General features: G+C 42.6%; 1 protein-coding gene across 4 annotated transcripts in view; it reads right to left on the bottom strand.

Moving 5' to 3' along the window:
* Positions 1-13,246, bottom strand: part of colq (collagen like tail subunit of asymmetric acetylcholinesterase) — a 107,351-nt gene that overhangs the window by 48,208 nt on the left and 45,897 nt on the right. For all 4 annotated transcript variants that reach the window (XM_033047317.1, XM_033047303.1, XM_033047297.1 and 1 more), the window contains 3 exons: positions 9,192-9,218; positions 8,763-8,807; positions 8,539-8,574 (listed from right to left, as the gene is read on the bottom strand). In XM_033047317.1, the coding sequence (XP_032903208.1) occupies positions 8,539-8,574; positions 8,763-8,807; positions 9,192-9,218 (108 nt within the window). The remainder of the gene's footprint in view (positions 1-8,538; positions 8,575-8,762; positions 8,808-9,191; positions 9,219-13,246) is intronic.

Raw genomic sequence — 13,246 nt, 5'->3', positions numbered from 1 at the left:
TTATATAATTTGCTATGCAACATGAATTCTGGCTTTGGATCTCTAGGGACTCATACATATGAGGTCCATGTCTGTTTCTCTTAATGGGTGTTCTCTCAATCCTTCTTCTCAAATCCTCTGTATAAACTTGTCCCAAGTCAGCGAGTCCCTCAGATTTTTTACATTACAATTTGTAACTAGCAACTTCTGTGCTTTTCAGGAAATGTCAGACAACTCGCTGATCATCTCTTTCGGTGCTTTATTGAGAGTGCATTGTTCCCAATGTTGGGGAAGTCCAGAACAAGGGGTCACAGTTTAAGGATAAGGGGGAAATCTTTTAGGACCGAGACGAGGAAAACATTTTTCACACAGAGTGGTGAATCTCTGGAATTCTCTGCCACAGAAGGTAGTTGAGGCCAGTTCATTGGCTATATTTAAGAGGGAGTTAGATGTGGCCCTTGTGGCTAAAGGGTTCAGGGGGTATGGAGCGAAGGCAGGTACAGGATACTGAGTTGGATGATCAGCCATGATCATATTGAATGGCGGTGCAGGCTCAAAGGGCCGAATGGCCTACTCCTGCACCTATTTTCTATGTTTCTATGTTTATTGGTAGTCCCGATTCTTCAGTCCTTCTGGCTCGGCGAATAAGAACACCTTTGCTTTGATTTTCTCCTTTTTGAAGAAATAAAGCCCTACTTCCAATGCTTCAACTTATTTGCCAAGTTATTTGCTCAAACGTCCAGCTGCTGAAGTGGTTTTATCAACTACATTCACCCGTTATGCAGGGCAATGGTGGTCAATCTAATAAATGACAATCACGCTTGGTGTCTCCATTCACTCAGCCACACAGTTGGCTTACATCTTAAACATTATCCAGATAAAGACAACCACAACTTTATTTCAAGCAAAATCTAGAAACAAGAGACTGGAGATGCTGGGATCTTGAACAAAAAGGACATTTCTGGTGGAATCAGCAGGATAGGCAGCATCTGTGGTGGGAAATGGACCGATGATGTTTTGGGTTGCGACTGAAGGGTCCCAACCAGTAATGTTATTTGTCCATTTCCCTCCACATATTCTGCCGAGCTTACTGTGTTCCTCCACCAGTTTGTTTTTTGAAGTGAAAATCTGTCTCTTTTATGCTTCACCATCTATCCTCTGAATCCTCAGAATAGAACAAAACACTCTCTGGACAGTTATCTGAAGAGTGCTTCTCAAAATTAAATCAGTGTAATCATACTTAAAGTCGACATTATTTGTCGACCTGCTTTCTAATGGCACTTCATGTTATGCCGTCACCAATAGCTTGATTTTACCTTTAATAAAGTACTTTTTATATGTTCTGTGCATTCCTTGCAATGCACTTTATGAGATGCTTTTAAGCAATGTGATTGTCTTCCAATTTGGCAACAAGCCTTTGTCCCTGGCTGCAAAAATTTGATGCTTACAATTATAGTATCATCAAATAATATTTATTTAGAGGGGATGTGGGGTACGGGCTGTGCCAGTGCACAGAGGGTGGTGGGAAGGGGTGAGGGTGCAAACTGAGTTGTGTGTACGGAAGGTGGTTGGAGCAGGGAGGGCATAGGCTGAGGATATGAGAGGGATGGATGAAGAAGCTTTTACAGTGCAATCATTATTTTCTGCCAACTAAAACATATCAAAGTCAGAAGAGATTCATTAGCCGCACATAAATGGCAACATGATATATGCACAAAAACTATTGCAGCACTTTTGGAGGTATTAACTGAACATAACATAATTTACTAAAAGCAACCAAGCTTGTAGATTAATTGCTATTTTATTATTTTCCTGGAGCCACAGTAAAATGCTATCCAGCAGACCAGTCAACCAAACAGCATAATCAAGAACTGAAGGTAGATAAATGCTAGAGAAACTCAGCGGGTGAGGCAGCATCAATGTAGCGAAGGACAAGGTGACGTTTTGGGTTGAGACCCTTCTTCAGACTGATGTGGGGGTGGGAAGAGGAAAGGAAGAGGTGGAGACAGTGGGCTGTGGGAGAGCTGGGAAGGGGAGGGGAAAGAGGGATAAAGCAAGGACTACCTGAAAATGGAAGTCAATGTTCATACCGCTGGGGTGTAAACTACCCAAGCAAAATGTGAGGTGCTGCTCCTCCAATTTACGGTGGGACTCACTCTGGCCATGGACGAGACCCAGGACAGAAAGGTCGGATTCGGAATGGGAGGGGGAGTTGAAGTGCTGAGCCACCGGGAGATCAGGTATTGCAAACTGAGCGAAGGTGTTGGGCGAAGCGATCGCCAAGCCTACGCTTGATCTCACTGAACTGAGGTAGCTGAATGGATATCAATAACAGGGCCATTGTTACAGAGCCAAATCCTGGTGGCAGGATCCAGGATGTCACGGACAGAGTGCAGAAAATCCTCAAGGGCGAAGGTGAACAGCCGGAAGTGGTAGTGCATGTCGGCACAAACGATGTCGGAAAGAAGGGGATGAATATTCTGCGTCGTGACTTTAGAGAGCTCGGAAAAATGCTGAAAAGCAGGACCTCCAGGGTTGTTATCTCCGGTTTGCTTCCAGTTCCTCGTGCTGGCGAGAGCAGGAACAGGGAAATACGGGACTTGAATGTATGGCTGAGGAACTGGTGCACGGGGCAGGGATTTAGATTCTTAGATCACTGGGATCTGTTTTGGAATAAAGGGGAACTGTACAAAAGGGACGGATTGCATCTTAACAGGTGGGGGACCAGCATTCTGGCAGGCAGGTTTGCCAATGCTACACGGGTGGTTTTAAGCTGAATAGGTGGGGTGTCAAATGGGATAGTCGAGGATGAAGTTAAAGGGAAAGGATTTCTTAAATTTGTGAGCGGAGAGACAGAGGGGTGTAAAATAAGGGTAGAAGCAATAGGTAGCAAGGTGAAAAGTAAAAGTGGCAGGCAGACAAATCCAGGGCAAAAATAAAAAAGGGCCACTTTTCAACATAATTGTATAAGGGGTAAGAGTGTTGTAAAAACAAGCCTGAAGGCTTTGTGTCTCAATGCAAGGAGCATTCGTAATAGGGTGGATGAGTTGAATGTGCAGATAGCTATTAATGACTATGATATAGTTGGGATCACGGAGACATGGCTCCAGGGTGACCAAGGCTGGGAGCTGAAAATCCAGGGATATTCAATATTCAGGAGGGATAGATAGAAAGGGAAAGGAGGTGGGGTAGCGTTGCTGGTTGGAGAGGAGATTAACGCAATAGAAAGGAAGGACGTTAGCTTGGAGGATGTGGAATCGATATGGGTAGAGCTGCAAAACACTAAGGGGCAGAAAACGCTAGTGGGAGTTGTGTACAGGCCACCTGACAGTAGTAGTGGAGTTGGGGATGGCATCAAACAGGAAATTAGAAATGCGTGCAACAAGGTAAGACAGTTATAATGGGTGACTTCAATCTACATGTAGATTGGGTGAATCAAATTGGCAAGGGTGCTGAGGAAGAGGATTTCTTGGAATGTATGCGGGATAGTTTTCTAAACCAACGTAGAGGAACCAACGAGAGAGCAGGCTATTCTAGACTGGGTATTGAGTAATGAGGAAGGGTTAGTTAGCAGTCTTGTTGTGCATGCCCCCTTGGGCAAGAGTGACCATAATATGGTTGAGTTCTTCATTAGGATGGAGAGTGACATTGTTAATTCAGAAACAAGGGTCCTGAACTTAAAGAAAGGTAATTTTGAGGGTATGAGACGTGAATTGGCCAAGATAGACTGGCAATTGATTCTTAAAGGGTTGACGGTGGATATGCAATGGAAGGCATTTAAAGACTGCATGGATGAACTATGAAGAGCAGCGACTTCGACCTGTCCTCGCGGCCTACCAGCAGGTCCTGGAGCGACGTTTCCCTGAGGGGACCTGGCCAGAACATCGGCTTTGGCGGCGGCGCAGAACATCGGCTTTGGCGGTGGCGCAGCGCTGGAGCGCTATTGCGGAGCGGGCGATGCCTTTCCTGGGTCGCCGCGCTGGAACTCCAGTACGTTGGGACCGCCGATAAGAACATTGTGGAGCCGCGGTTCTGTGGAGCGGCCAGCTGCGACGCTGAACTTACATCCCGGAGCCTGGAATCTCTTGCTGAGATCGCCAGTGTGCGGAGCTCCGTCCGGCGCGGTCTGTTGGCTTGGAAGCCGCGGTCTCCGGTGGGAAGGCGGCCGTTCCTGGCACCCCAAGCCGCTGGGGGTTCTCCCGACGCCGGAGCACCATCACCCGGCGAGAACATCGGGCGCCGTGGCGGCGACTGTGGAGGCCTCAATAGGCCCGACTTTGGGTGGACATGAGGATGGGGACTGGACTTTGTGCCTTCCCCCACAGTGGGAATCACTGTGGGGGGATGTTTTTGTGTTGAACTTCTTTTTGAATGCTATGTTGTATTTTTATTAGTGTGCTGCAAGGACATCAGAATTTCCCCTGAATAAGGGGATTAATAAAGTTTAATCTAAACTACAATTGTTCATCCCAGTTTGGCAAAAAATGAATCAGGGAAGGTAGTGCATCCATGGGTAACAAGTGAAATCAGGGATAGTATCAAAACAAAAGATGAAGCATACAAATTAGCCAGAAAAAGCAGCCTACCAGAGGACTGGGAGAAATTCAGAGTCCAGCCAAGGAGGACAAAGGGCTTAATTAGGAAAGGGAAAATAGATTATGAAAGAAAACTGGCAGGGAACATAAAAACTGACTGCAAAAGTTTTTATAGATATGTGAAGAGAAAAAGATTAGTTAAAACAAATGTAGGTCCCTTGCAGTTAGAAACAGGTGAATTGATCATGGGGAACAAAGACATGGCAGACCAATTGAATAACTACTTTGGTTCTGTCTTCACTAAGGAAGACATAAATAATCTGCCGCAAATAGCAGGGGACCGGGGGTCAAATGAGATGGAGGAACTGAGTGAAATCCAGGTTAGCCAGGAATTGGTGTTGGGTAAATTGAATGGATTAAACTCTTTAGATTCTGGAGTAGTTCCTGAGGATTGGAGGGTAGCTAATGTAACCCCACTTTTTAAAAAGGGAGGGAGAAAGAAAACGGGGAATTACAGACCAGTTAGTCTAACATCGGTAGTGGGGAAACTGCAAGAGTCAGTTATTAAAGATGGGATAGCAGCACATTTGGAAAGTGGTGAAATCATTGGACAAAGTCAGCATGAATTGATGAAAGGTAAATCATGTCTGACGAATCTTATAGAATTTTTCGAGGATGTAACTAGTAGAGTGGATAAGGGAGAACCAGAGGATGTATTATATCTGGACTTTCAGAAGGCTTTCGACAAGGTCCCACATAAGAGATTAGTATACAAACTTAAAGCACACGGTATTGGGGGTTCAGTATTGATGTGGATAGAGAACTGGCTGGCATACAGGAAGCAAAGAGTAGGAGTAATCGGGTCATTTTCACAATGACAGGCAGTGACTAGTGGGGTACTGCAAGGCTCAGTGCTGGGACCCCAGCTATTTACAATATATATTGATGATTTGGGCGAGGGAATTGAATGCAACATCTCCAAGTTTGCGGATGACACGAAGCTGGGGGGCAGTGTTAGCTGTGAGGAGGATGCTAGGAGGCTGCAAGTTGACTTGGATAGGCTGGGTGAGTGGGCAAATGCATGGCAGATGCAGTATAATGTGGATAAATGTGAGGTTGTCCACTTTGGTGGCAAAAACAGGAAAGTAGACTCATATCTGAATGGTGGCGGATTAGGAAAAGGGGAGATGCAACGAGACCTGGGTGTCATGGTACACCAGTCATTGAAAGTAGGCATGCAGGTGCAGCAGGCAGTGAAGAAAGCAAATGGTATGTTAGCATTCATAGCAAAAAGGATTTGAGTATAGGAGCAGGGAGGTTCTACTGTAGTTGTACAGGGTCTTGGTGAGACCACACCTGGAGTATTGCGTACAGTTTTGGTCTCCTAATCTGAGGAAAGACATTCTTGCCATAGAGGAAGTACAGAGAAGGTTCACCAGACTGATTCCTGGGATGTCAGGACTTTCATATGAAGAAAGACTGGATAGACTCGGCTTGTACGCGCTAGAATTTAGAAGATTGAGAGGGGATCTTATAGAAACTTACAAAATTCTTAAGGGGTTGGACAGGCTAGATGCAGGAAGATTGTTCCCGATGTTGGGGAAGTCCAGAACAAGGGGTTCAGTTTAAGGATAAGGGGGAAATCTTTTAGGACCGAGATGAGAAAAACATTTTTCACACAGAGAGTGGTGAATCTCTGGAATTCTCTGCCACAGAAGGTAGTTGAGGCCAGTTCATTGGCTATATTTAAGAGGGAGTTAGATGTGGCCCTTGTGGCGAAAGGGATCAGGGGGTATGGAGAGAAGGCAGGTACAGGATACTGAGATGGATGATCAGCCATGATCATATTGAATGGCGGTGCTGGCTCGAAGGGCCGAATGGCCTACTCCTGCACCTATTTTCTATGTTTCTATACCTGGTTCAAAACAACGAATCTTGCAGAAAGTCAGTGGTGCTAAAGAGCCATCAACATTCAAGATTGTCATTGCTCTCTCTGCAATATCTGTGTAATTTATTGTTGCTTACTAACCTTGATCTGTCAAATTTCAGAATGCCTTTCACAACAATTGATATGATACAGGCCCGCAACTGATTTACGGACATCCTTGGTTCCAGAGTATTTCTAGATTATCTGTTTTGCCAGACGAACACGGGTCACGACCTCCGAGAGAGATCCAATGATACCAGAATGGTCCGCCTAAGCCACCGAGATACCAACCTGCAAAGTCGACTGCGTAAGCCGGCTATGAAAACGGATCTGCTGGCTCGGTCCGCAGTTCTGGAGCTCTGGCCGCAGGGGGCAAATTTGACCTGCCAATCAATCGCAGCAGTCCAGATGAAGCTGAGATCAGCCACCTCACCTGGCCTGGGCGCTGCATTTTTGGGTGGACTTCCTATGGGGATTTCAAGTGCACTTTGATAATTTTGTCCAGATTAAAAGAGGTGCCAGACCTCCAGTTGTCAAAAAATCTGTGGTGGACCTGTACCATTAATACAGTACAGTGAACCCATGTGAAACTAGAGACACACCAAAGAGATAATTCATTAGATTTGCAATGTGACCAATTATTATTATGCTGGCAATAACAAACAAACAAAATCAAATATAGAAAAAATAGGGTAAGAGTAAATGAGTAGGGACCAGGTGTCATTTGGCACTGTGACATAGACATGACCACCAATGTTGTGCACCTTTCACACTTTGCCAACCAAATCTCTATTTATATTTGAAATTACTTACATGTTGCAGTTGTATAAGCCGTTGGTGAGACCACATTTAGAATATTGCATTCAGGTCTGGGCACCATGTTATAGGAATTATATTGTCAAGTTTGAAAGGATTAAGAAAAAAATTATGAGGATGTTGCCAGGACTAGAGGGTGTGTGGTACAGGGAGAGGTTGAGAGGCTGGGTCTCTATTCCATGGAGCGCAGGAGGATAAGGGGTGATCTTCTAGAGGTGTATAAGATCATGATAGGAATAGATTGGGTAGATGCACAGAGACTCTTGCCCAGAGTAGGAGAATTGAGGACCAGAGGATATAGGTTCAAGATGAAGGTGAAAAGATTTAATTGGAATCCGAGGGGTAACTTTTTCACACAAAAGGTGGTGGGTTTATGGAACAAGCTGCCAGAGGAGGTAGTTGAGGCTGGGACTATCCCATCTTTCAAGAAACAGTTAGACAGGTACATGGAGAGGACAGGCTTGGAGGGATATGAATCAAGCACAGGCAAGTGGGACTAGTGTAGCTGGGACATTGTTGGCCGGCGTGGGCGAGTTGGGCCGAAGGGCCAGTTTCCACACTCTATCAATCTATGACTCTTCACTATTGGCGGTGAATACTCAGAATGTTTAAATGCTGTTTTTTCTTTCAGCATTATTTATTTCCTTACATTTTATTATTATTTTCTATTTTGGATCTTTATTACCTTCGCTGGGGTGGGAGATTGCAACCTTCACGTTGTCCACCCTGTTTCGACTAATGCAATCAACCCGACGCGCACAAACAAATAGATCAAATAGAACAAGTTGATCTACAACTTTAGGCTGTGCACACCATACGCTGTCTTTAATTTTTGATTCTTTAACAATGTATTTCAGATTCAGATTCAAATCAGATTAAAATCAAATTATTTGCAGGGTGTGATGCAGTCAAGTCAAGTCAAGTCAAGTCACATTTATTTATATAGCACATTTAAAAAAACAACTCTCGTTGGCCAAAGTGCTTTACATTTGTTATAAGAATAGTATAAACAAACAAACTACATACATATATACATATCGCCCTCGCTCAGTGGACGTCAGGAAAGGCTTGGGAGTATAGATAAGATTTTAGTCTTGACTTAAAGGAGTCAATGGAGGGGGCAGTTCTGATGGGAAGTGGGATGCTGTTCATTTACATGCTACAACCTTAGATATAAAGTAGATTTCATTCTTTTCATATAAATTTAAATCATGATTTCAGTGCAAGTAATTTGAGCCAAACTGTGCTAAACTATTATCTTTTTGTGTGTTTAGTACTTACTTTCTGTCCCAACATCCCTGGAAGACCGACAACACCCTGCATTATAAAGGAGATTGAGAGGATCAGTCATTGTCAGAAAGGCTTCCAACATATATTTACAACCTAACTTCTATTTATTCACAGCACATTCCTACTGTATAACAGTGGTATAAATAAGAACAATTGACATGCATGTAAGCAACACCATACTTTACAAATATAGATTATTTGACAGCTCTTCTTACCATTTCTCCTTTGATTCCTTGATGTCCAATTTCACCCATTATACCCTGCAAAATCAGAACTGGTTAGAACACAACAACTAACATATAATGATCCAAATGTAATGCACATTTTCCCTTTTCTTGATGGGTTTCTCCTCAGTAGTCCTGTAAATGCTAGGGTGCAAAAGGTACCTTTCAAAGCAAACACCATTTAAGTATGACCCTAAATGGAGAATATGAATACATTCTATCCTCACCTAAAACCCCTTATCTTCAGAGGCAGATTAGAATAGCATTAAGATGCTGAAATATTTAACCTGTTCCTAAGAAAGGGAAGCCAGCAACAGCACACACTACAGCCACATTAGCAATATGCCTGATTCAGATACACTATTTTTAATCATCAAAGCATTATAAGGTTAGTTTCTGGGTCTTTAGTAAAGTACTAACCTTTTCACCTTTTTTTCCAGTCATGCCCTAGAAAAACAGAATAAAAATCTAATTAAATATCTCATCTTCAGTTAAGTTATGAACATTCTCCTGTAATATGGAGGGAAATCCATATGTTTTTCTTTATAATGACTATCTATCTGCATTGGGATTCACAGGAAGTTTATCCTGAGAAATCTATCTAACAAGCCATCTGTGTCTTGAAAATTTCACTTGGCCCAGCACCCATCGCATCATGAGAGAGTTTTAGATTGTCTTTCCTCTAAATTTGTTACTATGCACTGTGTTCTGATTTCTAATTTCCATGCAGCTATGAAAGAAGGAATTCCTTTCTCCCCCATCATCTATTATCTTGTAACTATTTTAACATAAGGGAGTAGATTATGCAATCTATTTGCATAATTTAAATTTTAATCCCAGACATAATTCTGATGATTCAAACCTAAATCCATAGATTCAGCCTGAGGTAAAGTACCCAAAATAGGAGCAGCCCTCGGAAAATCATATGACACATATTCCTGTGCAAAGTATCATGTTGTAATGTTGCAACATCACTATCGCAACATTTAAGAAACATTTGAACAGGGACATGGATAGAACAGATTTGGAGGAATATAGGCCAAATGCAGGCAGGTAGGACTAGTGTAGATGGAACATGTTGGCCGGAGTGGGCAAGTTGGGCCGAAGGGCCCGTTTCCAAGCTGCAAGACTATGTCTGTAGCTCAGCTGTTTTTATGGTAATGACTTGGTTTTTATGGTACTCTCACATTTAGTGATCTCCGTATACATGCACATGAATCTCATTGCTGCTCCATAACTCTAAATTTCTCAGATTAAAAGTGCAAGACAACAGAAGCCAAGATGACATTTTCCTGACATTGTTTTTTTCACTTTGTAACACTGTTTTTATAGATACAATTATTATATCAGTTCATTTGCACACATGGATATAAAGGTATTTGTTTCATATCCAAGTCATTAAGATGTATAATGAAAAGCTAAAGCCTTTGCACAGATCCGAGGGGAATGTTGCTTGAAATATCTTGACCATCAAAATTATCTTCATTTCTCCATAAACCAGAGAAATAGCACCTCATATTTCACTTGGGTAGCTTTCAGTCCAACACTATGAACATTAAATTTTCCAATTTTAGGTTACCTGAAACCCCCCCCCCCCTGAAAAGCATCATGTTTTTGCCCCCTCTCCTCCCTACACCCCATCTGAATGCATACCCATTTCTCCCACCATCCTGCCACCTTTCACCTCCCCTTCCACCTATATCCCTATAGCTGGGTTTAAATTTTACGCCTCTTCTTACCTTATCTCACAGCCTTTTGTCTTTTCATCACTGGCCTTGTCCAACCATCTGCCAATCAACCCCCCTCCCTCACCTGTATCCACCTATCACTTAAGATAGACACAAAATGCTGGAGTAACTCAGTGGGTCAGGTAGAGAACGAATGGGTGATGTTTCGTGTCGGGACCCTTCTTTAACTGAGAGGGAGACATAGAGATATGGAAGGGCAAGGTGTGAAAACCCAGATCAAAGGGGACGATGATCAGGGAAATGTAGAATGGTTCATTGATAGCTGAGGTGAAGGTAACAACAAGGAATACAATCAGTAATATTTAATCAGGAGGACAACTAGTCTGAGAACTAGAATGGGGTAGGGACGGAGAGAGGGGGAAAGCAAGGGTTACTTGAAGTTAGAGAAATCAATAATCATACCACTGGGTTGTAAACTGCCATATCTCTATGCCTCCCTCTCCCCTGACTCTCAGTCTGAAGAAGGGTCTCAACCTAGGAACATCACCCATTCCGCTCCAGAGATGCTGCCTGTCCCGCTGAGTTACTCCAGCATTTTGTGTCCATCAGACACAAACTGGTGTAAACTAGCATCTACCTTTCCTGCCTACACATTTTGTCCACCTATCCCTAGTCTGGCTTTGTCCTGTCCACACCTCTTCCAGTTTTCTCCTTCTACTACAATCAGTCCGTAAAAGCATCCTGACCCTCACCTATTCATGTCCTCCAGAGATGCTGCCTGACCATCTGTTACTCCAGCACTTTCTGTCTTTTCTTATTCCCCTTATTCCTCTGAATAATCCAGCAAAGAACAACCCATCCATTTTCTGTTTAGTGAAATTAAAGATGCTGGAAAATTGATAGAACAAAAATACCTAAAACAATCAGCAGGTAACCTACCTTCAGATATGCATGTAATTAGTCTATTTTCAAGTTTTCTAAATAATATAAACTGCAAATAAAGTATTGCAGATAAAGAGTTTATAATTGAACTGTAATACCATACCAGGAGTAGGGTTAGGGTTACCGTACCAAATTTAATCCCCAGTGTCAAAATTTCACGCATGCTCATAAATCTTTTTGCATGAGCTTTATCATTGTTCAAGGACATTTAGTACCCTGGCAACTGGAGTCAACAGTGGTGGCACAAAAACGGACTAAAACAAATATATTCAACTCCATCCCCCATGCTAAATTGAAACCATTATATAAATAGTAAGACAGCGCAGAGTCATTTTCAAATTGTAAGGCACTTGCTTTTATTAGAGCTCTGTAACGCTTCCAAAGAAATAAAATAAAGTTTACTATCTTGCAATATTTTCCCACTAGATTAAGATTGCACATAGAAATAATGATATCACATTCTGATTTTGGCAATAACAAAAGTGAATTTAATGGATTACTAAGACATTTGTCTGATTAGAATTTGCCTTTGTTATTATCCTCATTAGATGCAATGACCGTACTCCGATAATCATCCCTTCAATTGCTGCAAACACATTATTGTAATCAGCATGCATCGGCCTTGTCCATACATACAGAAGCAATTTGATCCCACTTTTGACCATAGGAACAAGCCGTCTTTTTCCACTGTGTGCACTATAGATAGATTCCCACAGCATGAAGATGCCATTTCGATGTGTTATATGTAAAATTACTGCTATACCCGTCCCATGAGAGCCGCTGATTACCATTGTGCATAAGTGTCCGTGTCTTTGCATAAATGGAGCATTAGTTTGCAATATGCAGAATAACTTATGTTCCTCAATGTATTTGACAGGGATCTGTTAAAATACGGAAGGTCTAGCAAAAGTGTAACAGGATAAATGACTAGGAAAATTTACTTGAGAGCTTTGGTAATTCTAACAAGCAACACTTCTGCCATATCCCCACTTTCAGTTATTTTCATCAAAAGCATATTTACTGTATTCGTTGGTCTTGTTTCTTAAACACTGTAGTACCTTGCTCCACAAGCTAAAGAACTGAGCAGAGAGCTAGAAATTATTATTATTTTTTAATTGAAATGAGGTGCAGTTATATGATTGTTCCTGTGCCTGTTCCAAATTGGGGTTTATGAGCTTCAAGCTCCAGCATGTGCAGCTTAGAATGCATCACAGTGTTGCATGAATAACTGTACAGCCCTTAAATGAGATGTTAACTCAGACTCTGTGGTTGACAGGTAAAAATAAATATGTTATGACCTTCTTTGATGGTCAGAGGGATCCCAATATTCCTCCCACAAACAACCCACAACACAGTAACTGATGGTCTCACTAGTAAGAACTTGTCCAGAAGGGTTTATCCTGTTCATTGATGCAAGTATAGTAAGTGCAGTTCAAATTAATTCCTTCTGTGCAATATACAGTTGCAATGTAAATGTGTCATTCTTTTATTCGTGATACAAAACATTGGGCTAAAAATGACACAAGTGCTGGAGTAATTCAGCAGGTCAGGCAACATCTCTGGAGAACATGGATAGGTGACGTTTTGGGTCACTAACCTTCTTCAGTGATTGTTTGGGGATGAGGTGGGGGGTGGGGGGCTGGGGGGGGGGGGGGGGTTGGGTGGGGGGGGGGGGGGGGGGAAGCTGGCAGAGAGGAGGGACAGAACAAAGCCTGGCAAGTAAAAGATGGAGAAACAAGGGACTGCAGGTGCTGGTTTACTAAGGAAAGGCATAAAATGCTGGAGTATTTCAGCAAGTCAGGCAGCATCTTTGGAGAACATGGTTAGGCAAAGTATCAGATCGGA

This window comes from Amblyraja radiata, chromosome 2 (assembly GCF_010909765.2).
Source record: "Amblyraja radiata isolate CabotCenter1 chromosome 2, sAmbRad1.1.pri, whole genome shotgun sequence".
NCBI classification, from domain to species: domain Eukaryota; kingdom Metazoa; phylum Chordata; class Chondrichthyes; order Rajiformes; family Rajidae; genus Amblyraja; species Amblyraja radiata.
The sequence above is the reverse complement of the archived record's forward strand: the minus strand, read 5'-3'. Positions and strand labels throughout refer to the sequence as shown.